Consider the following 27,566-nt stretch of genomic DNA (forward strand, 5'->3'; position numbering starts at 1 on the left):
GAAATTAAAGTATTAAATTAAAAATGTTTGCACACTACCTAAGATCATCATGCATACCACCATTATACACAAACCATGCTTTTGGAGAAATCTGAGTTAGAAGCACTTGAGGTTAGTCATTTTCTAGGCTTCCTGTTTTGAAAGGACTTTTTATTTTTATTTTCAGAGGTTTTATCTCATATTATAAATAAATAAATAGTGCTTGTGTTATAAATGAAAAGCAGAGCAATTTGCTGATATTTGTTAGGCTGCATGAGAAACTCTATTCTTTTTTTTGGAAACTCTATTCTTGAGCTTATTATTTTGCATAATTATCTTATTAGGTGAATTGACAGGTCCTGAAACCATTGGGAAATAGTCAGTTTGTCGTAGATGGAAACATAACCTCCTCTGCTAGGTCCGTGTGGTTCATACTTTGCTAGCAAAATAGCAGTAAGGGCTCTCTTTGATATGCTTCCTTCCCTTCATGTGCTCACAGAATTTGTCAGTAGCGTAGGGGAATACTATAAATATATTGTGAGAATTGGGAAAAAACTGCACTTAACTATACATAGTGCCATGAAAACTAGAAGTAAAGAATAATGACAGACAATGAGAGAGAAGGTAAGAAGTCAGAAAGCATACATCTTGGATAAGGGAGAAGATTAAAGGAGTAGGTGACATACATAGGAAAGAGGAAAGATGGAACTCTGGTTCCAAAATATACCAGGTGATGGGAGTAGTCAGAGTGGTGAGACTAAAGTATGAAGGTCAAATGAGATAGCCTGATATGGGTATGTAGGTGTGTTAGTTATCTACTGCTACATAACAATTTACCTCAAACCTTCCTGGCTTAAAACAACAGTAAACATTTATTATCTTACAGTTCCTGTGGGTAAGGAATTAGGAGTGGCTCAGCTATGTGGTTTTGTTTTAGGGGATCTCATGAGGTTAAAATGTCTGTTGGTTCTTCAGTCATCTTAAGGCTTGACTGAGGCTGGAAGACCCTTTCTGCTCCTATGGAGGATCCACACGAGTGACAAACTGGTGCTGGCTATTAGCAAGAGGCTTCAGTTTGTCCCCTCTTGGGTTTTTCCAAAGGCATACTCGAGTGACCTCATGACATGGCAGCTACCTTCCCTCAAAGTTGACAATCCAAGAAAGAAAGGTGGAAACTGCAGTGCTTTTTATGACCTGACATTGGAAGTCACATATCACTTCTGCCACATTCTATTCATGTTAGAGCCAAGTCTCTAAGTCCCGCCCAAGTTCACAGGGAGAAGAATTAGGCTTCACTTTTTAAAAGGAGACACTTCATTAGCCTTCTCAGCTAAGCAGGACTCTGTTTGAGTTCCACCTCCCTACATTGCAGTGAGGAAATTCTCCCTAAGCAGAGAACTAGATGATCATGGAAATTACTTGCTGGGTATCCTTATGTCAGGGATCAAAGTTGTGTGTTGCCTGTTTTCCAATGTCTGAAAATAGTTGTTCCATAGGTTGTTGTTTTTCTTTTTTTTTTAACTCCACTTTTATAGTTGTACTACAGGCAGGCTAATTTGTTCCAGTTGTTGGTATATCAGACATAGTAATAATCTTTCTGATGTGGAGGGATGGGTTTTATTTTTACTGATGATTCTTACTTTAGTTTTCCATAGGATTTAGTTTACCTTTTCCTATATGGTAGCCATTGTAAATGTTTCAAGATTTGAAATAAAAGTTATGATAGTTGTCTGTTAAGATTAGTATTGTACTCTATCACATTTGTTGTTAAATGTTACTTACAGTTTGTCTCTGTTGTTTCTACTACCTCAACAAAGTCTTTGGTAAATAGCATTTAATAGAAATTACATTTGAATGCAAAATACATTATCTTCTTCCCACAAATTTAAAATCACCTTTTCATGAGTTTAAATCAGCATTGCTATTACTTTGACTGAGTGTTTTAACTCAGTTGCCTAGAAATTCTATTTGGAAAAAAGCTTATCTGGCTTTTTTCTGGATCTATGCTATGCCTAAGCTGCTATTATGTGCACATTTATACCCATGTTCTTTGTTATTTTTCTTTAGGATTCCAGACACTTGAATTTTCTGACAACAGAACAAGCTCTGGCTGATTTTGCACAGTTAATCAAATACTTGAAAAGAACAATCCCAGGAGCTAAAAATCAACCTGTCATTGCCCTAGGGGGCTCTTATGGTGGCATGCTTGCAGCCTGGTTCAGGATGAAGTATCCTCATTTGGTGGTTGGGTAAATGCACTTATGTTGGATGTGAGCACTTAATAATTGTCAAAGCAAACGTTAGTGATTTGTTTTGGGTGAAATATGTTCTGTTTTATTGTACTGAGATTTCTAATTTCTATTTTATTAACAGCTGTTAATTTTCTTACCATTTTTGTTCAGTACCAGTTTCAATTTTAAAACTTGAATTCAATGAGTTACGTTTTTTTCTTTTTTCCTTCCTTGGTCTTCTTACCATTTAGAGCTCTTGCATCCTCTGCCCCCATCTGGCAGTTTGAGAATATGGTACCTTGTGGTGTATTTATGAAGATTGTAACTACGGATTTTAGGAACAGTGGCCCAAATTGTTCAGAGAGTATCCGCAGGTCCTGGGATGCCATTAATCGACTCACAGTAAAGGGTAAGCTTTAATTAAGAGAATGGAGTCATGGGTTTTTTTTACCTTCTAAGTGTTAAATTTAACACTTCCCACTTTTTTCAGTAAACTTTTTATATATTTAAGTATAACATATGTATTTAAGTATAATGTACAGAAGAGTACAAATCAAAATACACAGCTTGGTGAATTTTTGCAAAGTGAATATATAGTGTAATCAGCATGCAGATCAAGAAATCCCTTCAGACATCCCCTCAAGCCCTTTGCAGATACTGCCTCTGTGTTTATCAGGCTGATCACTATCCTGAATTCTAGAACCATAGATTAATTTTGCTTGCTTTTGAATTTTTTAGTCATCAGAATAGCATAGTGTATATTTTTTGTCTCTGCTGTCTTTTGCTCAACACTGTTTGTTTGATAAATCCATTTGTTTTAATTTTAATTTATGCATTCTCATTGCTCTATAGTATTCCATTTGTTTATTTACAAAAGGGAATGATTCAGAATACTAATTCTGGTAAGCTCCATGAAGATAGGCAACTTATCTATCATGAGATTAACTAGTTGTTCTAAAAGTATTTTGTTGAGTGTTGAAAAAGCATTCTTGGAGAAACTGTATAGAAGACTGAGTTTTCTAAAACACCAAGTGAAGAATAAATCATCTGTAAAGCCTTTCTGTTGAACAGTGCTTTTTTAGATTCCAACAATTTGATTCTCTTCTCAGGCACTGGCTTGCATTGGCTTTCTGAAGCCCTTCACTTATGCACTCCGTTAACAAAATCTCAGGATGTTCAGCATTTGAAAGATTGGATCTCTGAAACCTGGGTAAATCTGGCAATGGTGGACTACCCTTACGAGTCCAACTTTTTACAGCCTTTGCCTGCTTGGCCTATTAAGGTAACAAGAAGATGTCCTTCCGTCACTTTTAATAACATGCTTCTCTTTCGCTCTCCTTTTTTTTTTTTGGTTCATTCTCTGACTTTCAGCATCAGAAGAAGTCCCAGTGACAAAGGGGCTCTGAAGTTAGTCAAACCTCAAACTTAGGCAGGAATCCTGGCTTTTTTGTCACTTTCTGGTTGCTCAAACTTGGACATGTTACCTAGTTCTTGTGAATCTGTTTCCTCACTTCAATAATAGACATAAAATGCATAGATTACACAGTTGTATAAATTACAACTCTTAGAACTAAGAACTAACTCTTAGAAATAAGAGCAATAGTTGCTGTTACTGGAATAATTACTATGTGCCAAATTCTGTGCTATGTACTTCATATACACAATTTATATATGTGAGATACCTAGAGCTATATAATACATGGTCAGTGCTTAATAAATGGCAGCTGCTATCATAGTGCTATGATTCATTCAATTGCTAACACATTCTAAGTGCTACATACATCATAAAGGCATGATCCCCACACAGCAAAGTGGAGTGGAAAGAGCACTGACTCTGGATCCTTGTCCAGAACTACCATTTACCAGCTGTGTGATCTTGGGCAGATCTGTTCTCTTCTTGGGCCTCCGTGTCTTCCTCTGCACAGTGGGATAACGATACTTATGTTCTCAATGGGGTTGTGCTGAGGATCAAATAAAATACTAGATGTAAAAACACTCTGGAAAATTTAAAGACATATGACACAATAAATTTTAAGGTTCTTTTCATGCCAGAATTCTTTATTGTATATGTTCTTTTAAGATTTCCTTTGTAAAGAGCATTCCTCTTAGTTTTAAAAACAAAGGCTGGCCAACTTGATGGTTATTAAATTTAGAGAGTATAACAGACTCTACAGCTAGAATGAGTGCTGTGAATGTAGATAGAATTGGTAATACAAGAACCAGGTTTCAAAAGCACTTTTAATTTAACTGTCCCTTTGAATTATTAAATGCACGCCTTGCTTAAAACTTTGTAACTCAAATGGACCAAGATCATTTGCTATTAGGGATATTTTTCTTCATCTAAAAAGTAGAATGACCAGTGAGTATCTTGCACATAGCAAGTCAGAGGTAAATGTATACTGAATTAAATTGAATTTTGACAATACAAAGTTATTTTAAAGAGCAGATCTCTCTCATGGTAAGAAAACTTAGATCAAAATAATGAGAAAAACTAAATCTGAACCGGTTAGTCTCCATAAATGTCTATGTGCTAATAATGTCTTATTTTCTATATTATTTTATTATTTACAAAGCACTTTCATGTGCACTATCTCATTTAATCCCTGCAAAAATACTGTGGGAAAAGAGTTATAATTCCAGTTCTATGGAGAGGAAATTTAAGCTCAGCTGAGAGGTAATGGAAGTGGGATTTGGACGCGAGTCTGCTATTGTTCAGAGCCTATGACCTTCTCCCACATTGCACTGCACTAGAAGACTTGACTGAAGATTTGGGTAGATTGCTGGCCACAGTGTGACAACTGTCAGAATTAATTCTGAACTCTGTGTACAAAGTGAGAATTACGTTTGCATCTTTATGCCCACTTGGAGAACAACTGAGTTGTCAGATGATAAAAACATATGGGGAATTCCCTCATTATTTAGAATAGGAGTTGGCAAACTTTATCCGTAAAGGACTGGATAGTAAGTATTTTAGGCTTTGTGAGCCATATAGTTTCTGTCATAGCTACTCAGCTCTGTAGCTCTGGCAGAGAGTAACCATAGAAAATATATAAATGAATGAGGAAGACTATGTTCCAACAATACTTTATTTATAAAACAGGCAGTGGGCTGGCTTTGACCTGGGCCTGTAGTTTGGTGACCTGACTTAGAAAAAAATGCCAGGGGAATACAGCTTTTTAATGTTCATTTGTTTATGATCTCTACTTCTTTAATGTTCCTTTGCGATATTTTGCTGTTGAGTCTTAAATGTAAATATATATTCTATCCTTTCTCTCTCCTAAATAATCACTCAGAATTAGTGGAGTACATCTCAAATATTTTGTCATCTGCTTTTGATTTAGCACAATCGTTCTTTTATCTTTTGTGTACATATATATATATTTTAAAAGTTTATTTTTAAGGCAAGATAACTTTGTGTCTTTGCCTCACAACCATCTTTTATTTCTTTTATCTAGGACTTGTTCTTGTCATGTCCTTCAGTTAATTTTTTTTTTTAACCAGCTTTATCCTTTCTTTTGACATACTAAGGAATTCTTGATTGCTTATGAAATATTTATAATTGTTTCCTGCCTGCACCCCACCAAAAGTAATCTCTCTTTGCCTCTTATTTGAGAAACTTCCATTGCCTCCATCTATCTCTAATATTATCCTATCTGATTTCAGAATTTTTCCATTCCGTGTCTCCCTCCCAAACTTTTAGCTTCAGATCACTTTCTTTCACTGTTCATTCTGTTTCTCCTTTCTTGACCCCCTCTCTGTTCTCCCAACCCCCTAATCCCTGGAACACTACCCAGTTGGGGACTGCTCTTTCACTTGGATAGTTCCATTTAACCAGGACTCCTCCTCCCTCTGATACACTTCCTCCTTTTTAAAGGGCTGACAAACAGCCGTCCTTTTCTGACTCTGTGACTCAGGCTTAGGATGGTGAGATAATATGTAATAGTTGGGTTATGAAAAAAAGCAGGTGATTTCCAGTTTTGCCTGGACCTTGTATGGTTCTGAAGTATCCATATGCAGCAACTGAATGCCATTTTCCATGTCAACTCAAGTATCATTCTTTCTAATTTCTCTTTGAGCCATGCATGCTGAGACTCCATTTGCTTTTGTTTACTGTTAACAGAAGCTGCAACATTCATGCAGAAATAATCATGGACTTGGCTGACAGAACACAAGGAAGAAGAGAAAAGGGAAATAGAAAACCCCTCTGTCATTTGACTGCTCTGTCAGCATAAAAACTGCTAGTTCTCATGTCTCAGCTTAAACAGCAGTTTTAAAGGATACTGTAGAGTTTGTTTATTTTGGAATCATTTTTCAGCTGATAACTCACCAAATCTTTTGGCTTAGCCTCCTGAGCATGCAGAAAGATACAGTGAAATAATAAGACATAAAATGGAAAATCTCTTCTGTTTGTCTTGGTGTTTGATAATGTATGCGACCTCTCTGGGTGGTTTAAGCGGTTTAGGTACATTCTATGAAAAGGGAGCTTTTAATGACAAAACTAATGTGATTATCTGAGTGAGTGTGAGAGGGGTATTGAAGCCTTAGAGAAAGAAAATCTGTTAGAAAAGCTGAATGTATCTGCTTAATCCTTTCTCTAATGTGGATGGACCATACTCTCTGAGAAGAGATTGGTCTTTTTTTTTTTTTTTTAACCTATCTTCTTTCCTTCTTCTTTAAAAACATTTTCTTTGCTTTCTTTTTTCTTTCTCTTATTCAAATGCTTATCCTCATAGGTAGAGGGACACTTAAAGCTTTTAAACAATTCATTATCTTTACTTTCTCTGGTGTAGTGGGTCAAAGGGCAGAACCTAAATATTTGGGTACTGAGCTGATTAGTTTGGTACTAAGATTACAATGTTCTACTATCTCCATAATTTCTACACTCTTTGAAACAGAATTATTAAAATGGACCTCTTATGTCCTTTTTACGTTTGTTCTGAATGTTCACATTTGTTCTAGGAAGTAGAAAGTGAGTTAAGTCTATCTATTTCTTGAACCTCATTTTACTCTACTGTTTTACAGTTTCCTTTTTACTGTTGTATAATAATAAGTTTTATAATTTTATATTGCCGCAAAATCCCTTCTATCTAAGTTTTTACCTAAAACAGATAAACTTAGAAAAATATAATCTAAGAACAAAAAATATTTGTTTAAAAAATTAAGCATGAAGTCACAGATATGTTTAGATAGTGTTTGTGTTATTTGTTTTTTACACTGTAACTTCTAGGTTGAGTGTGTGTAGTATAGTGGTTACAAATGGAAGCTTCAGAGTGGGTCTGCATCTGAATCCCAGTTGTGCTGCTTCCTGGCTGTATGAGTTTGGAGAAGTTTCTTAACCTCTCTGTGCTTTAGTTTCCTCATCTGCAAAATGGGGATAATAGTATTTGTAATGCTTATTATGGTCGTTATGAGGATTTAATAGAACCTGGTGTATAGTAAGCACTAAGCTGATGCTAGTTATACATCAACAATTGTTATTATATGTTGTCAGGGAGACATTGTTATACCAGGACTTTGTAGCCAAAGTTTGGGTTCAGAATCTATAGTCACAGTTTTAAGTTTGTGTATCTGTAGCCAGACCTCTCTGAGTTTATTTCCTTCTCTGTGAAATGGGGATAGTTATTATATGTTTCTTCTTGGGTCACTGTAGGGAAAGCACCTGACCTCAAGGAATAGTCAATAGTTTTACTAGTAGACTCAGCCCCAGCTGCTCCCATATCAGTGGATTTATAGTCTAAGTCGGAAGGCTGTGCCTTATGTAGAAATTGTTTAGAAGACACTGTTTGCTAGTGCCTACAAAATAAATGGAAGGTGTAGTACAGGGCCTACCTCAGTGCTAAGTATTTTGGATGGAATTGGTTGACGGAGAATCTTTCCTTGTCTGATTAGATCACAGTCCATAAGTAAATATCAACAGACCAAGTGCTTGCCCTCATCAGATGGGTAATATCTGCAAATTATCAGGCTTAAGCTGAAGTATTATATGAGGTTGAACCCAATATGCCAATATTTGTGTTTGACTTATAAATATGGCAATTTCATATGGTTCAGCTTAACATTTACATAAGTATTTTGTGCATCCTATAGATCTTTAATAAAAGTATATGAATATCTCCTTTTGAATTACTAGTCTTTGAATAAGCATGGGAAGACTGTACTTTGGGGAAGTATTTTGGGGAAAACTTTATTTACTTTTGGCTACCAAAATTCTTAATGGAATACAGTCTTCCCTCAGTATCCATGGTATCCTCAGGAGATTGGTTGCAGGAGCCCGTGTGTGTACCAAAATCCATGGACGGTCAAATCCCTTATATAAAAAGGTGTAGGACAGTCCGTGGGCCTCCGTATTCATGGGTTTCCCATCTGTGGAGTCTGTCAACCTCAGGTGGAAATTTCTATCCATGAATGTCAAACTTGTGGATATGGAGGGCTGTTTATTTATTGAAAAAAATCCATGTATAAATGGACCCACTCAGTTCAAACCTGTATTTTTCATGGGTCAGCTGTACATAAGAGTTGTAGAGAGTGTGTCTTTTGTCCAGAGGATGATGCTTAGACTCAGAGAATCTTTGAGTTAGAGAGGAAATTTAGAAACACCTAAAATAACAAAATTCTCTTATTTCAAATATTTGCAAACAAATTTCAAGTGATTTTTTCAGGTCTTCTCTTTAGCATAATGATAGAATTATAAATTGGTACTTCCTTTCTATAAGGCAGTTTGACATGATATAGCAAAGGCCTTAAGAATGTTTATTTCCTTCAAAATTCCTCTAAGAATTTATCTCAAGAAAACAAGGGTAGAGAAATGATAGGTAGATAGATAGATGATAGATAGATAGATAGATAGATAGATAGATAGATAGATACATTGATTTAGCCCCAAGGATATTTATTGTAGCCTTACTTGTAATAATAAAAGATTGAGAATGATTCACATGACCAATTGTAGAGTGTTTTCAGCTATTCCTCAACTCCCAATCCTGATTGCTCCCCTCTGAATTTTCTCATGTTGGTCGGTATCCTTATGAGAGCGTGGTGCTCAGAATTGGACAGAGTACTCCATGGGTGCTCTGACCTCACAGAGGACAGTGGGCCCAGGATTGCCCTTAATCTGGACATGGAATTTCTATCAGCAGAGGCCAAGTTTCTGACCAGGGTGTTCTCTCTGTGTAAGTGGGGCTGTCAAAACCCAAGTATTGTCAGCTGGTGCCGGTCCCCAGCCATACTTATGTCTTTAGGGAGTGACAGTAACTGCTGTTTGCAGAGATGGCTATTCATGGGGACTCCTTTTCTTTGCCTGACAGAGGCCCAGTGTTCTAGCTCTGAGAGGGGACCTAATGCCAGCATGTGAGTCACACTCACTTGTTAGTGTTCTCTTTAAGAGTTTTAGGCCACTTGTTGCTGCATATCAGCACCCCTTTCTCCCCCTGCCCAGCTTGCACTGTCACCCTGCCTCATCTACCGTGCTCTGCTTGAACATAATGCTGTTCTCTGCATTCCATGGGTCTACTCCATAGCTTTGTGCTGCATTTTGAAAGAGCTAAGTCCAGTGGGGATGTCCACATGCAAGAAAGAATGCGGATCAACTGTTGATATTAGATAGTTTAATAAATTCTATGATTGGTTCTTGATTTCCATATATTCTTGAGTATTTCTAATTGGCATATTTCTCAGGAACATATTCTGAGAAAAGGGCTATGCAATTAGGTATTTTTGACTTACCACGAATAATTGAGAGTTGTCAGAATAGTAAAACACTCTTTTGCCTTTTTTCTTCAACTTGCATTTCCTTATTGCTTTAGGCTTGATAGGCTTGTGAAGCTTTTGGCTTAGTCCAGTTCTGTTTATTTATGTATACCCTAAACCCTGGTGTACCATATCCTTATTACGTCACAATTACCTTTTAAAGGTATATCCAGTTATTTGGATTTCCTCACACTCAGCATTTACAAAAACTTACTGAGAATAATGCACACTGTATCTCACTTTTGGAAAGTCACATCACAGTTGAGCACGTTAAAGGCTCTGAGAAATCTTGCAGTTAAGAAAATTGTTCACATTTGCTGCTACAACATTTCCTAAAATTATTTGACAATGAAATCTTTTTTCACAAAGTATCATTTATCATTTAACAATAGAAATATTGTTGTGCCAAATACGTTTGGGGAGAGGTATTAAAATTTCCCTATAATTCATTTCCTCTGTCTTTTCGAGTTTCCCTTTTTTTCAGGAAGGTGTGGCTGGACGCTGATCCTAGGCAGAACTGTGATGAGAGGCTGGCTTTGCTTGTGGCTGCTCATCTCTTTTCTCAGTGCTCGCCTTTCCCAACTGGGAGCATGTCCCCAGGCCAGGCCCTGTTGCTCCTGCTGCCCAGAATCTCTCTCTGAAGTGGGGTAACTGGGCTCTTTCTTCCCTGGCTCCTTCTCTGGACTTGTCTCTTTTTTGTCAGAACTTGCCTTGTTGTATGTATCTTTTCCGTATGAAATGAGAAGGGATCAGATTACTGAATTCATGTCAAGATGTTAATAGAGGACACAAGCTTAATGTATTTTCTTTGCCATTGGGGGTATTTGCAGTTTTACAAAGCGGTAAGTCCTAAGCTGTGTAGCATAATGGATAAGACGTATATTTCACAACCAGAGAGGCCTAGGATTGCAAGAGTCTAGGTTCTACTGTTTACTGACTAGATGACCTTGATAGAGTGATTTAACCTAAGAATCAGTTTTTTCATGTGAACTAGTAGACAAGAATATATCCGATGAAATTGTTTGAGGATTAAATGATGTGATATAATGGTTGTAAACCCAGCCATCAATAATCAGTAGCTATTGCTGTTGTTGCTGTTGTTGGTATTTCACCTATGATTCTGTTGCCTGTGATTTTTTTCCCCAACATTTTATTGTGAAAAATTTCAAACACAGAAAAGTTTAAATAACTGGACAGTGAATACCTATAAACCTACCACCTAAATTCTATAAATAACATTTTGCTATATTATTTTTGCTATATTATATTTGCTTATCACATATGTTTACCTATCCATCCCTTTGTCTATCCTTCATTCTATCTTATTTTTTAAATGCATTTCAGAGTAAGTTGCAGACATCAGTACACTTCTTCCTAAATACTGTGACATTATTTTAGTTTTTAAAATTTAGTTTGTTAAAACTAAACAAACAAATGAAAAAACCAGTTCATCTATTTCTCCCCACAGCCCCCCACCCCCACCTCTGGCAACCACCAGTCTGTTCTCTTTATCTATTAGGATGATTTTTTAAATTAAAAAAAATTATTATTTTTTTAAAATTCTACATATAAGAGAGATCATATAGAATTTGTCTTTGTCTGACTGATTTCACTTAGCCTAATGCCCTTCAAGTCTATCCATGGTGTCACAAATGGCAAGATTCATTCTTTTTTTATGGCTTAATAATATTCCATTGTATACATGTACCATATCTCCTTTATTCATTCACCCATTGATGAACACAGGTTGTTTCCATATCTTGGCCATTGTAAATAATGCTTCAGTGAGCATGGAGATGAATATATCTTTTTGGATTGGTGTTTTTGTTTTCTTTGGGTAATACCCAGAAGGGGAATTGATGGATTATATGGCATTTCCATTTTTAAGTTTTTGAGGAACCTCCATACTGTTTTCCATAGTGGCTGGACCAATTTACATTCCTGCCAGTAGTGCACAAGTGTTCCCTTTTCTCCACATCCTTGCCAACACTTGTTATTTCTTGTCTTTTTGATAATAGCCATTCTAATAGATGTGAGGTCGTATCTCATTGTACTCTTGATTTGCATTTTCCTTTTGATTAATGATGTAGAGCATCTTTTCATATACCTGTTGGCCATCTGTATGTTTTCTTTGGAAAAGTGTTCTATTCAGATCTTCTGCACATTTTTTAATTGGATTTTTTTTTTCTGTTGAGTTGTATGAGTTCTTTACGTATTTCAGATGTTAGCCCCTTATTAGATTTGCAGATATTTTCTCCCATTTAGTAGGTTGCCTTTTCATTTGTTGATGGTTTCCTTTGCTATGCAGGAGCCTTTTGGTTTGATGTAATCCCACTTGTTTATTTTTGCTTTTGTTGCTTTTGTTTTTGGTGTCAGATTAAAAAAAAATCATTGCCAAGACCTATGCCAAGGAGCTCACCACCTATGTTTTCTTTTGTGAGTTTTATGGTTTCAAGTCTTACATTCAAGTCATTCACTTTGAGTTAATTTTTGTGTCTGGCATAAGATAGTTATCCAGTTTCATTGTTTTTCATGTGGCTATCCAGTGTTCCCAACACCATTTATTTCAAGGAGACTATCTTTTCCCCATTGTGTATTCTTGACTTCTTTGTCATAAGTTAATTGACCATATATGCATTGATTTATTTCTGGTCTCTCTGTTCTGTTTCATTGATCTGTGTGTCTGTTTTTATGCCAATCCGTATTGTTTTAATTAATATAGCTTTGTAATATAGTTTGAAATCAGAGAGTGTGATGCCTCTATCATTGTTCTTTCTCAAGATTGCTTTGGCCATTTGGGGTCTTTTATGGTTCCACACAAATTTTAGAATTTTTTTTTTTGTGTGAAAAATGTCATTGGAATTTTGATAGGGATAGCATTAAATCTGTATATTGCTTTGTGTATGGATATTTTAACAGCATTAATTCTTCCAGTCCATGAGCATGAAATATATTTTCATTTATTTGTGCCTTCTTCAATTTTTTCATTAATCTCTTGTATTTTTTAGTATACAGGTCTTTCACATCTAAAATACCTCCTCCCAGGTATTTTACTCTTTTTGATGTAATTGTAAATGGGATTGTTTTCTTAATTTCTCTTTCTGATAGTTCATTATTAGTATATAGAAACGCAGCAGATTTTTATATGTTGATTTTGTATCTTGTAATTTTACTCGCTTAATAAATTCATTAATTTTTCTAACAGTTTTTTCTTTTTTTTTTTGGTCATGCCACCCGGCTTGTGGAATCTTAGTTCCCTGACCAGGGATTGAACCTGTGCCTCCTGCAGTGGCAGTGTGGAGTCCTAACCACTGGACCACCAGGGAATTCCCTCTAAGAGTTTTTTGATGGAGCCCTTTATGGTTTTCTGTTTATAATATCATGTCACCTGCAAATAGAGGCAGTTTTACTTATCCTTTTCAGATTTAGATGCCTTTTATTTCTTTTTCTTACTGAATTGCTCTGACAAGGACTTCCAATAGTATGTTGAATAAAAGTGGTGAGAGTGGACATCCTTGTCTTGTTCCTAATCTTAGAGGAAAAGCTTTCAGCTTTTCACTGTTGAGTTTGCTGTGGGCTTGTCATATACAGTCTTCATTATGTTGAAGTATGTCTCCTCTATATCCACTTTGTTGAGAGTTTTTTTAATCATAAATGGATGTTGAATTTTGTCAAATACATCTTTTGCATCTATTAAGAGGATATGATTTTTATCCTTTATTTTGTTAATATGGTGGTTTACATTGACTGATTTGTGGATGTTTATCCTTATATCCCTGGATAAATCCTACTTGATCATGGTGTATGATCCTTTTAATGTACCATTCAATTCAGTTTGCTAGTATTTTGTTGAGGGTTTTTGCGTCTATTGGTCATCAGGGATATTGGCCTGTAATTTCCTTTTCTTGTGGCATTTTTATTTAGTTTTGGTATCAGGGTAATTCTGGCCTTGTAAAATGAACTTGGAAGTGTTCCCTCCTTTTCTGTTTTTTTGAAAGAGTTTAGGAAGGGTTGATATTAATTCTTCCTTGAATGTTGGTAAAATTCACCAGTGAAGCCATCTGATACTAGACTTTTGTTTTTTGGAAGGTTTTTGGATACTGATTCAGTTTCCTTACCTAGTATTCAGCCTGTTCAGATTTTATGTTTCATCATGATTCAGTCTTTTTTTTTTTTTGGCCACGCTGCATGGCATGTGAGATCTTAGTTCCCTGACCAGGGATTGAACCTCCATCCCCTGCAGTGGAAGCATGGAGTCTTAACCCCTGGACTGACAGGGAAGTCCCCCATGATTCAGTCTTGATAGGTTGCATGTTTCTAGGAATTTATCTATTTCTTCTAGGTTGTTGAATTTGATGACATATAATTGTTCATAGTACTCTGTTATGAGCCTTTGTATTTCTGTGATATTAATTGTAGTATCTCCTCTTTCATTTCTGACTTTACTTATTTGAGTTTTCTCTCTTTTTTTCTTGGTCACTCTGGCTAAAGATTTGCTAATTTTGTTTATCTTTTCAAAGATCCAGGTCTTAGTTTTATAAATTTTTTTTTTTTCTATTGCTGTGTTCCAGACTGCCAGTGTTTCCTGGATAGGAGCTTTGCATGTGTCTGGTGTCCTGATTTTTGCATCTGGTGCCCCAGTTTTTGTGGCTGCTATCCAGGGGACACCCCTTGATCACCTGGCTCTGGTGGCTGCGGGGGTGGAGCTTGCATTCCTGGGTCCCCTGGGACTGTACTATTGGAGATATGGTTCTTGGCAGGCTACCACCCTCAGGGCACTGCACAGACAGCAGGCTGAGGTACACCCCACAGTCTTTTTGTGAAGGAGACTTCTTTGCTTGTTTGGAGCTTCTGCCTGAGGGGCAGGCTTCAGGTTTAACACACATTTAGTGGCCTGCAAAGCTGCTCTTAAGGAATGTAGGCTGTGGATGCCATCTTGGTGCTTTCCCTCTTCCTTGCTTCAGCTTGCTGGTATCACCTAGAAAAGAGCTTATACACTCATCTGGAGCTCTGTTTTTTGTGACTGCCCAGTGGACACTTCCAGATCACCTGACTCTGCTGGCCAACAGGGCTCATGCTTGTAGTCCCACAGGACTATATATATTTGCATACTTTTAAAAGCTGATGCTTGAGCGTCTGGCTTCTAGTGATCCTGCATCAAAGAGCTAAGATCTTCCCTTTTGGGATGCTGACAGGTTTTGGCATGTCCTCAATTACTTGGAGTTATTAAAAATATAATAGACTGCTTGGATAAGCACAAAGGTTTGAAAGACAACCAAGAGCTAAGGCAGGGTTGAACAGCAGCATTCATCTCCAACATGAGGCCACTCCTTCAAGACTGGGAGAGGTGGTTCTTTGTACTATATAGAAACTAACACAGAGAGTCAAACAAAATGAAGAAAGAGAGGAATATGTTCCAAATGAAAGAACACGATAAAACCTCAGAAAAGAATCTTAATGAGCGAGATGTTAATTTACCTGATAAAGAGTTCAAAGTAATGGTCATAAAGATGCTCACTGAACTGGGGAGAAGAATGGATAAACACAGAACTGCAACAAAGAGATGGAAAACATTAAAAAGTACCAAATAGAAGTCACAAAGCTAAAGAATACAATAACTGAAAAAAATTACACTGGAGGGTTTCAACAGCAGATTTAATAAAAAAGAAGAGAGGATCAGTCAACTCAAAGACAGGGGAGTGGGACTTACCCAATCAGAATAGCAGAAGGAAAAAAGAATGAAAAAAAGTGAAAATAGTATCAGGGACTTATAGACTAACATTTACATCAAATTGTCTAACATTCTCCTTCTGTGTTTCCAGAAGGAGAAGAGAGGAAGAAAGGGGCAGAAATCTTATTTGAAGAAATAATAGGTGAAAGCTTCCCTAATCTTCCAGATCCAGGAATCCCAGAGAATTCCAAATAAGAGGAATCCAAACAGACCCATATCAAAACACATTATAATTAAAATGTTAAAAGTTACAGACAGGGAGAAAATATTAAAAACATCAAGAGAAAGCAATTTGTTACATGCAAGGGAACTCCCAGAAGAATATGAGCAGATTTTTTAGCAGAAACTTTGCAGGCCAGAAAGAAATGGCATGGTGTATTCAAAGTGCTGAAAGAAAAAAATCTTTTCAACCAAGGATACTCTACCTGGCAAAATTATCATTCTGATGTGAAGGAGAGAGAGAGTTTACCAGACAAGGAAAAGCTAAAGAAGTTCATCACCACTAAACCAGCCTTATAAGAAATGTTAAAAGGGACTTCTTTAAACTGAAAAGAAAAGGCACTTGTTACTAATTGTAACAGGAACTCCTATGAAAGAATAAATCTCACTGGAAAGGCAAATATATAGTAAACGTAGTGGATTAATTACTTACAAAGCTAGTATGAAGGCTAAAAAAGTCAAAGGTAGTAAAAATAACTATGATTTACAATAATTTGTTAAGGATACACAAGATAAAAAGATGTGGAATGTGACTTCAAAATCATAAAATGGGGGGGTAATAACGTTGAGGGGGATAATAATGTTGATCCCCTTTTCAATAGGATCAAACTTAAGTTGTTATCAACTTAAAATAGACGTATGAATTGTTACATGTAAGCCTCATGGTAACCACAAAATAAAAGATAAAGAGAAAGGAATATAAGCATACTGTTAAAGAAAGTCATCAAGCCACAAAGGAAGAGAGCAAGAGAAAAAGAAAGGAGCTAGAGGAATTACATAAATAACCAAAAAACAATGAACAAAATGGCAATAAGCCGATATATATTACTTTAAATGTAGATGGACTAGGGGCTTCCTAGGTGGTGCAGTGGTTAAGAATCCACCTGCCAGTGCAGGGGACACGGGTTCGATCCCTGCTCCAGGAAGATCCCACATGCCACGGAGCCGCAACAAGAGAAGCCACGGCAATGAGGAGCCTGCGCACCACAACAAAGAGTAGCCTCCACTCACTGCAACTAAGAGAAAGCCCACGCACAGCAAAAAAGACCCAACACAGCCAATAAAATTTAAAAAATAAAATAAATAAATAAATAAATAAATGTAAATGGACTAAATTCTCTAATCAAAAGACATAGAGTGGTTGAATGAATAAAAAACCAAGATGCATCAATATGTTGCCTACAATAGACTCACTTTAAATGAGTCACACAGACTGAAAATGAAGGGATGGAAAATGATATTCCATGCAAATGGAAACCAAAAGAAAGCTGGAGTAGCTATACTTATATTAGGAAAAATAGACTTTAAAATAAAGACTATAATAATACACAAAGAAGTGTGTTACATGATGATAAGGGAGTCCAGTCAACAAGAAGATATAACATTTGTAAATATGAACGTGCCCAACCTTGGAGAATCTAAATATGTAAAGCAGATATTAACAGACTTAAAGGGAGAAATGGCAATACATGAACAGTAGGGGACTTTAATACCCCACTTACATCAATAGATACGTCATCCAGGCAAGAAATCAATAAGGAAACATTAGCCTTAAACAGCACATTAGACTAGATGGACTTAGATAATTATAGAACGTTCTATCTCAAAGCAACAGAATATACATTTCTTCTCAAGTGCACATAGAACATTTTCTAATATAGATCAAATGTTAGGCCACAAAATAAGTCTTAATAAACTTAAGAGGATTGAAATCATATGAAGCATTATTTCCAACCACAATGGTATGAATCTAGAAATAAATTACATGATGAAAAAAATGGAAAATTCACAGATATGTGGAGATTAAGCAACATGCTACTGAACAACCGATGGGAGAAAAAATTAAAAGAGAAATTAAAAAAATACCTCGAGGGACTTCCCTGGTGGCACAGTGGTTGAGAGTCTGCCTGCCAGTGCGGGAGACATGGGTTTAATCCCTGGTCTGTGAAGATCCCATATGCCGTGAAGCAACTAAGCCCATGCGCCACATCTACTAAGCCTGTGCTCTAGAGCCCATGCGCCACAACTACTGAAGCCTGTGCACGTAGAGCCCATGCTCCACAACAAAGAGAAGGTGCTACAATGAGAGGCCCACGCACAGCAACCAAGAGTAGCCCTCACTCGCCATAACTAGAGAAGAGCCCATGCCCAGCAATGAAGACCCAATGCAGCCAAAACTAAATAAAAAAAAAATAATAGTAATAATACCTCAAGACAAATGAAAATGAAAGTGGAACATACCAAAATGTATGGGATGCAGCAAAAGCACTTCTGGGAGGGAGGTTCATAGTGATAAATGCCTACCTCAAGAAACAAGAAAAATCTCAAATAACCTAAATTTTTACCTCAAGGAACAAGAAAAAGAACAAGTGAAGCACAAAGTCAGTAGAAGGAAAGCAATAAAGATTAGAGCAGAAATAAATGAAATATGGACTGTATACTTCAGTTTTAACATCATTATCTAGAGTTCAATATTTGTTTATGATTTTTTGAGGTAAAATTTACATACAAATTGTAAGTGTGCTGTTTGTTGTATAATCTAGACCCCTATGAAGATAAGAAATATTTTATATCCTTGAAAGTTCGCTATGTCCCTGACTAGTCAGTCCTGCCTTCACTCCCCAAGTATTACCCCAAGTATTACCTGTGATTTTTAGTACTGATTATAGTTGAGTGTTAGGAGTATTTGGAACTGGGGAGCTAACTAATATGCTTCTTATAACGCTACAGAAATAGGAGCCCGGTGTAGTTTTTCCAGAAGAAATTTCATAAAATTTTACATTTTCATAAAAATATAGTCATTCATTCAGCAAACATACAGTTGCCAGATGCCTTGCAAAATGTGGAGGGAAACATTCTTGAATCAAATGAGTGTGGTATCAGTTCTGAATGAAACAGGCACAGAATGTGGAGGCACAAAAAAGGGAGTGATTTAGTTCTCCCCGACTTGAGGGCACAGGCAACAATGGCGTCATAGAGGAGGTGATACTTGACCTGCATTGAGGAAGATCAGTTGGTGTTTGCGAGGCAGTAGTGGAGTGGGAGTGTGGGAAAAAGGCATTTCAGTATGAGCGAAGGCAATGAGGAGGAAAGGAAGTTGGTGTGATGGGAATGATTTTGCTAGGCTGGAGCAAAGGCTACAGAAGATGAAACTAGAGGGGTAAGTGGAGAGGACTTTGCATACCATGCAAATGACTTTGGTTTATTTCTATAGTTTGGGGAGTAATTTGAAAGGTTTATTCATTTATGAAGGTGGTTATACTCAATAGATAGAAATTGTCAAGCAATGCAGTTAGATGTTTAAGACTGTTTTATGATCAAATCAAACTCATATTTCTTCTTTGTTTTATTAAACTAATTTTATATTTATATTCAACTCTTCTTCCTTTTCTCTCTCTAAAATGATAGGTAGTGTGCCAGAATTTGAAAAATCCTAATGTATCTGATACACTGCTGCTGCAGAATATTTTCCAAGCTCTGAATGTATATTACAATTATTCGGGCCAGACGAAATGCCTGAATATATCAGAGACAGCAACCAGCAGTCTGGGAGCCCTGGGTTGGAGCTATCAGGTAAGTGTGTATGATTTCCCCAAGTGGAACTTACTTTTTACTGATATGGTTGTGCTGTAACAGAATTTGCAAGATTTTGTCACTTGACCTGAATCCAAATCTGGGCTCTGTTACTGTATACTTTGAGACTGTGGATAAGTTTCCTCATTCATACATTCATTAAATACCAGTTCAGCTTTTTAATTTTATTTTATAGAAGTAAAGTTGATTTACAATGTTGTGTTAATTTCTGCTCTACAGCAAATTGACTCAGTTGTACATATATATATTCTTTTTCATATTCTTTTCCATTATGTTTATCGCAGAATATTGACTATAGTTCCCTGTGCCATACAGTAAGACCTTGTTGTTTATCCATCCTATACATACTAGTTCAATTTGGTATTTAATCATTGCCAAATATATTCTGAGTACTTACCACAAGTCAGGAACTGTTCTAGGCTCCAGAGATACAAAGATAAATAAGATATGATGATCTAATCGTCAAATATAGCTTGGTGGAAAAGATAGGTAACTAAACTAGTACTATAATAGATCTTATTAAGTCCTATAAAGGTAGCATTTTACAGACACAGAAAAGAAGGGGGCATCTAAGTTGATTTTGTTTCAGCCTCCATTCCTTCATCTGTACAATGAGAGTTGTTTTCAGGATTAAATATGATAATAGATGTGAAATGAAACCTTTTTTCAAAGAAGGAATGTATAGCCCCAACTTCCATGACTTCTCAGCTGAGCCTTTCCAGGAAAAATGAGAAGTGGTATGGATAAAGAACAGGGGCTCTGAAGCCAGACTGTCTGAGTTCAAACCTTGGCTTTACTGCTTACAAGCTGTATGATCTTGGACAATTTATTTAACATTTTGTATCTCATTTTCTCACTGGAATCTCTCCTGGTTTGCTTTTTCAGGCCTGCACAGAAATGGTCATGCCCTTCTGTTCCAATGGTATTGATGACATGTTTGAACCTCACTCGTGGAACTTTAAGGAATTTTCTGATGACTGTTTTAGACAGTGGGGTGTGAGACCAAGGCCCTCTTGGATCCCTACTTTGTATGGAGGCAAAAACATCAGCTCACACACAAACATCATTTTCAGGTGAATTTTTGCTGATCCAAAGAAAACTTTGGTTGATGGAGACTGTTGTAGAATAGCTGAGAAAAGAGAACCAGGAAAATACTGCACAGTTAAAATGATGTAGAATACAGCAGTGGTATTCATCATGTTTTTCTACTCCTTGAAAGACAGAGGATGCTGAGAGGTGATACGATTTTTTGCTCTATTACCAGTATGCTTAAAGGCTTAGAAACAACAGCAACAAAATTAAAATATTAAAAACAATACTCTCCAACACAAAATGAAGCATCATCTGTTGTGCTCAATTTGTCTTAACTATTGTCACTATTTTTTAAAAAATATTTAATTAATTTATTTTGTTTTGGCTGCATCAGGTCTTAGTTGTGGCACGTGAGATCTTTCGTTGTGGCATGTGGGCTCTGTTGTGGCGCACGGGCTTCTCTCTAGTTGTGGTGCACGGGCTTCTCTCTAGCTGTGGCATGTGGGTTTTTCTCTCTAATTGTGGTGCTTGGAGTCCAGAGCACGTGGGCTCTGTAGTTTGCGGCATATGGGCTCTCTAGTTGTGGCATGTGGGCTTAGTTGTCCCATGGCATGTGGGATCTTAGTTCCCTGACCAGAATCAAACTGGCATCGCATGCATTGCAAGGTGGATTCTTTACCACTGGATCACCAGGGAAGTCCCTATTGTTGCTATTGTTATCAATGATAATAAAAAATTTTTGGTATATATTTAACAGACACTTTTGAGGTGCCCACTCTGTTCTGTCCCAGGCACTGTATGAGGCACTTTAAATAAATTACTTAATTCAATTCTCTCAGCAACCCTTGGAAGCAATTTTTATAGTCCTTTTTTTACTGAGGAGGAAAGTGAAGGTCACTGTGAACAGTCATTTGCCAAAACTCATCCAGCTTTGTTTTAGTTACCAAGTGATAAAACCAGTTTTCAACCTTGGCCTGTCTGACTACAAAACCCAAGCTTGTTCTTCTGTTACACTGCTCTGCTAGAACTGTTGTAATTGGTATTGGTTCATGTTGGAGTTAATTGAGTAGACTCTGTATGTGTCTGATTGTGACTTCAAAATTTCCATGTTTTGGCTTGAATATTAGGTTGTTAGTTATTAAAATAGCAACCATTTAATAAAAAAAATTTCCCAAATCTATATGGAAATACTAGAGACATACCCATACATACTTCTTAACCTGTACTTATTGTTTTAATTGTAAATATCATTCTTTTACAGACTCTTCTAAACAGAGTCACATTTGGCTTTTGAGACATGGCCAATAGCTTTTAAGAGTGAGGAATGCTGTTGTGACTGAAGGATCACTCTCTGGGTTCAGGCCATTGGCATGGCCCATTTTGCAAAAGAGCCTCTGTCTTATTGGATTCATGCTATTTTCTCACTCAGTAGGGTACCTGCCCCTCCAAAAATGTGAGACACTAAATGGAAAATTTAAAGATTCTTTTTGTTTAATTTCCTGAAGTTGTTTTCCTTATCCTCAATAGGATTCTTCAAAACTCTTCTTTTCATCTCAGCCTTATGAAGTGACAGTTGAGCAAATAAGTATATTTAGGGTATGTAAAGAAACTGCCAAATTAAGATATTTGAAATCAGGGAAATATGAAAGGACTGAGAAGACTGAAAGAGACTTAAATATAAGCCTTGGGTATCTAAGCTCGTCTTTGTTGCCTCAGAGGAGGAAGTAGTTTGTCATTTTCTTGTTTTTCTTTAGCAGCTCACCTCTATATTTATGTGGCTTTCTCTAGCACGCTAATGCTAAGCTCATCCTTCCTTGCTTTGACCTTATAAAGCTGAAGTTCAAGTAGAATTGTAAAGTGGAGTCTTTAAATCCTTTTATGAAGGTTTTAATATTTGCATTTTGGTCAAATACGTTGTCTTTTTTATTGGATTCAACCATCACAGATGAGTATTTTATTTATCCATTTGTCCTTTTATACTATTTTCCTCAGGGTATCAAAATAACAGACATCATTGTCCTGTCATCATCATCATCGTCATCGTCGGGGGAAAGGACAGATTTTGTGAAAAAAGGTTGAGGCGTAGAACTGAAGTCAGTAGGTGGAAATTACGGCTCAGTGTTAAAACTTCTAGCTCAGTGTAAGAAAGGACTTCCTAACAGAGTTGTACAAAGGCAGAATGAGCTGTCTTAAATTACTTAAGCTCTTGACCCTCAGTTTTCTCTTCTGTAAAATGAGAATAATAATACCACTCACCCACAGAGTTGTTTTGATACTTAAAAGAGTTAACCCAGTGAAGTACTTGGCCCAGACCTAGCAGATATATAGGCTCGAAACATGTATGTTGGATGAATAAATGGAAGTATACTCTCAGCCTTGTACTTTTACCTTCTAGCCAACGGGACTATTTGTCCCTGAATGTCCTTTTCCTTCCTCTTTTTTTCTTTTTCTTAAGACTCAGGCATCCTCCAAGAAACCTTCCCTGACACCTCCAGGGAGGTTAGGTTTCCCCTGCACAGTTAGCTCTGCTAAGGCCTCTGACTATGCCTTAGCGCTCTGTATGGAAATTATCTGTTTGTGTTTCTCTTTGCCCCATGAGATTGTGAACTTCTCAGTGACAAAGACTTTGTCTTAATCATCTCTGTGCCTTTAGCACCTGCTACAGTGACTGTCACATAGTGGATGCCCAATATGTTTGATAAGGATGAGGAATGATATATAGCTCAGGAAGGCTTCAGAGGCATGTGAAAGTTTAAAGGCAGAACTATATGAAGATACTGGTTTATCTTTCTGCAGTGCAAGTCTACTTTTAGGAAGAAATCTTTTCCCATATGCTGCTAGGTGTGAAGAATTCAATGTAAAACTTATTTAAAAATTCAAAATTCTACTGTTTTTCTGCAGAAAGCACATCCCAAAAGTAAAAAAGCAACCTTAGGTGTCTCTGTTCTGTCTGCTTAATGGCTACCAGCTAGAAAATGTTACTGGTTGATGAGTAAGAAAATGTCCAAGGAACCATGTGGAACGTGAATTTTATGTTCATGCTTCTCTCCTTAAGTCACCTCACACAAATCCAACTCTGATTGCTTTTCTGGTTACAAAATTCAGTCGGTTTTTAAATGCTGGATTAGAGATTTGCCAGTTAAGAGCTTGGGCTTTGAAGTGAGGGAGGTCTGGGTGCCATTCTGCTTCTACATGGAATTGGCTGCGTGGCCTCAGGCAAATTGCCAATTTATGTAAGTTAGAAATAATGACTACCTGCCAAGGTTACTTTAAGAAATAGATAGATTATTATAGAAGCGAGCACTGTGAAGGCAGAGGTTTTGTCTTTTCACGGTTGAGTCACCTGTGCCCAGTCAGTACCTGATATATAGTAGACGCTCAGTAAACGTGTTGAAAGAATGAGGATTTAATAGTAGCTATTAATAGTTCCATTTCAGCAATTTTCTTACTCCACAGTGGTTTTGTTGGAAGGATTTATTTTTTCCCCAACTCCAGTTGGTGAGAAATTATCTCACCAGTGGTCATTTTCAGTTATTTAAATATAAATTCAAAAAGGAGTCTCTGAGAAGCTGGTTAGTTTAACATCATTTCTCAGGCAAATTAATTGTTGCCAGCAATTAAGTGAGGCTCACTGTTGGGAATTTTATCCAGGCATCTAGATTCTCTCATGAAAGCCAGTACTTTTTTTTTTCCTGTAAATTTCCCAGTGACTGGTTTAGCTTTCACATGTCTAAGATCAAGAAATTCAAGTCCATGTGCATCTTAGGTCTCTCAGCAACTCCAAACACTGTTGCTAAGCCACTAGGCTGATTCAGATGACCTTTTAAATCAAATGCAGTTTGCTTATTATGTGGCTGTTGGGATAGCTTTTTTGTTTTGCAAATAATGGAGAGTTTCCTATCTGGGTTGGTCCTGTCAAATTGGAATAATGATAAAGGCCATTTGTTCACTTAAGAGAATCCAACCCCTTGTGTAGTTTACTTTAAAAATTTATCTCGTAGTTGAAAACTAAGGCTCCTATTTTGCATGTGAGTTTTTCCTTGGTTTTAACAAAACCAAGAAAAAAGCACATTTTTGGAGTGATTTCTTTTCCCCCAGAATGATGTTGTTAAGTTGCAATTGAATTAATTTTTTAAGAAGAAAAATGTGGTTAAAAGTGTGGTGAGGGTAGAACAAGGGATTTTAAACTTGTATTTCAAACACACATGTATTTAATGTACCTAAATGCTTGTTTCTTTTTTAATTTGTACATTTACCCAGAAAATTGATTGTATTAGTTTTCTGACCAAATTTCTGTGAGAAGTGCTGTCGTATTCCTTTTCATTATTTACCTCTCAGAAGTATTAACACTTCTTTTGCTTATAGAATATGATAGTAATTATAATAATGCTGTACATTCATGTAGTGTTTTATAGTTTATACCTTTTTTCCACATATATTATTCAACTTGGGCCTCACAATATCTCTGTGAGTGAGGGGCATTACCTTTAAAAACATTTTTTTTTTTTTTGGTAATACACATCAGAATTGAGGTTCAGAGGGGTCAGGTGACTTACCCAAAGTCATATAACTTACTATGGTATAAAAGTTAGATCTGCTGACTTAGTTCATTGTTTCTTGCCAGTATTACACATAGCTGAATGTCAGCTCTGTGTATTTATATGAATTGCTATGTGAACTCTGCTTTCTCATGTAAAAAGTACTGAAATGATCTACATGTTCCTGAACTTACATGCATGTATTTATAAATCTCTTTTGTGCAAGGCATCTGATGTAAGGCTGCAGATAACTAGATACATTCTTTTTTCATTCATTCAATAAATATCCATATGGCTCCTACTGTGTGCCAGGCACTGAAGATACAGTAATAAAACAGACAGAAAGCCCTGCCTTTGGGGAGTTCCAGAAGGAGATAAGTGCTAAGGGGAAAAAATAAACCTGGGAAGAGGGTTATGAAATGTTGGTGGGGAATGGAGGAAATTTGAAATTTCAGATGAGGTGACTAAGGAAGGCCTCACCAGGGGGTGACTTTTGAATAGTGGTCTGGAGGAAGGAGCTAGCTAGCCATGAGTTTGGTGGGGTAAGAATACTCCAGGCAGACAGATACAAGCAAAGGCAAAGGCCTTGAGACAAATGTCCCAGCGTGTTCTCCTCTAGGTACAGTGAGAAGGTCAGTGTGACTGGAGTGGAGTTAATGAGGGAGGGAGTAGCAGGAGATGAAATCAGAGGCAGCAGAGGGCCAAGATCATGTAGAGACTTGTAGGTCCTCCATATTTGGTTTTTACTCTTAATGAAATGGGAAAACTTGGAGTATTTTAAGCAGAGGAGTGACATAATCTGATTCAGATTTTAACAGGACCAAAGTGGCTACTCTGTTGATATTAGATTGCAGGGAGACAGGAGTAGAAGCAGGAAGATCAGTTAATAGGCTATTCAGGCTAGAGATAATAGTGACTTAGACCAGAGCAGTGACAGTGGGGTAGTGAGAAGTGTTCAGATTTTGGATACATTTGAATATATAGCTGACAGGATTTGTTGACAGATTAGGTATGAAAGGGAGAGATTAAAGAGTAACAAGTTTTTGGCCCAGCAACTAGAAAGATAGGGTTGCCATTGACAGAGATTGGGAAGATAGTGGGCAGGGCTGGTTGGGAGTTGGAGAATATCAAGAGCTCTGTTTTGGACCTGAAAGCTTGATGTCTAATTAGACTGCCAGTAAAAATGTCAAGTATAGAATTGAATTTTGGTCCTGAAGTTTAAGGGAAAGATCCTGACTAGAGATATTATTTGATAGTCATTTGTGTATAGATTGTACTTGTAGATGAGAGGGTTTTTCTTAAATGATTATGCAAATTATGGAAATAATTTTATATATCTGATAATGTGACCTTGAACGTTTGTTACTTCAGGCTTTGTGACAACATCAGCAAAATGGAATGTGCAGTAAACAAATGTCAGAACACATTAAAATGTTCTGTAAGTGACTTCAAGTGATATGTAGATAAAGATATACCAAAAGGTGCTGTACAGGGAAAAGTGGCCTAATACCTGCCATGGGCCAGGTACTTAAATCCAGGTATTTCAGTCCCTGTTTTATCCTGAGGAATCTAAGCTTCCATGAGATTAGGAAGATGAGAGGCAGACCTGGGACTGGAACCCAGGTATGTCTGATCTGAAATTTGTGCTGTTCTTACTCTGTACCATACAAGCCAAGAGGGTATGTGCTGTTGATTTCCAATAGCAATCATGTGTTTGTGAAATGCAATGTAGTATAAAATGAGCATTAGAATAGGGTTACAAGATCTAAGTTTGTATCTCAGAGGCTTGATTTGAGTAAGCCTTCTAACTTCTCTAGGCATTAGTTTTCTCATCTATAAGAGTTGTAATTAAACCTACCTCACGTGGTTGCTATAATGTGAGGTCAAATGTGAAAGGCTTTGTAAACTTTAAACCAGTCAGAAATTGACAGACTGATCTTAAAATTCATCTAAAAATGCAAGGGACACAGAATAGCCAAATCAATCTTGAAAAAGAAAAACAAATTTGAAGAACTCATACTTCCTGATTTCAAACTTCTCGTAAAGCTACCATAATCAATATAGTGTGATACTGGCATAAACTTAGACATATAGATCAGTGGAAGAGAATTGACAGTCCAGAATTCAACCCTTATATGTGTGGTCAATTGATTCTTGACAAGAATGGTAAGGCAATTCATCGAGGAAAGAATAGTTTTTTTTCAAGAAATGATGCTGGGAAAACTGGGTATTCACAGGCAAAAGAATAAAGTTGGATCCCTATTTCATACCATACAAAAAGATTAACTCAAAATGGATCAAATGATTTAACTGATAATTCAATTTAAAAATGAGCAAGGATCTGAACAGACATTTTTTTCAAAAAAGATATACAAATGGCCATGAAAAAAAATGCTCAATACCATCAGTCATTTGGGGAATGCAAATCAAGACCACGAGATTCCATTTCACACCCACATAGGATAACTATAAGCAAAAAGACACGCAATAAATGTT

The 27,566-nt window shown here is 36.8% G+C and overlaps 1 protein-coding gene and 1 non-coding gene across 11 annotated transcripts in view; one reads left to right on the forward strand and one right to left on the reverse strand.

Annotated features, from left to right (window-relative positions):
• PRCP (prolylcarboxypeptidase) overlaps positions 1–27,566 on the forward strand; it is a 72,232-nt gene that overhangs the window by 42,115 nt on the left and 2,551 nt on the right. For 8 of the 10 annotated variants that reach the window (XM_057749251.1, XM_057749247.1, XM_057749248.1 and 5 more), the window contains 5 exons: positions 2,047–2,228; positions 2,462–2,619; positions 3,320–3,492; positions 19,315–19,479; positions 20,386–20,573. In XM_057749251.1, coding sequence (XP_057605234.1) covers positions 2,047–2,228; positions 2,462–2,619; positions 3,320–3,492; positions 19,315–19,479; positions 20,386–20,573 — 866 coding nt within the window. Of the gene's footprint in view, positions 1–2,046; positions 2,229–2,461; positions 2,620–3,319; positions 3,493–19,314; positions 19,480–20,385; positions 20,574–22,524; positions 22,673–27,566 lie in introns of all 10 variants that reach the window. The other 2 variants (XR_009055514.1, XR_009055513.1) reach the window with 2 other exon arrangements.
• TRNAG-GCC (transfer RNA glycine (anticodon GCC)) lies at positions 13,210–13,282 on the reverse strand. The gene has a single exon. It is a non-coding gene; the product is annotated as a tRNA-Gly (tRNA).

Source organism: Hippopotamus amphibius, chromosome 9, assembly GCF_030028045.1.
Source record: "Hippopotamus amphibius kiboko isolate mHipAmp2 chromosome 9, mHipAmp2.hap2, whole genome shotgun sequence".
Classification (NCBI taxonomy): Eukaryota; Metazoa; Chordata; class Mammalia; order Artiodactyla; family Hippopotamidae; genus Hippopotamus; species Hippopotamus amphibius.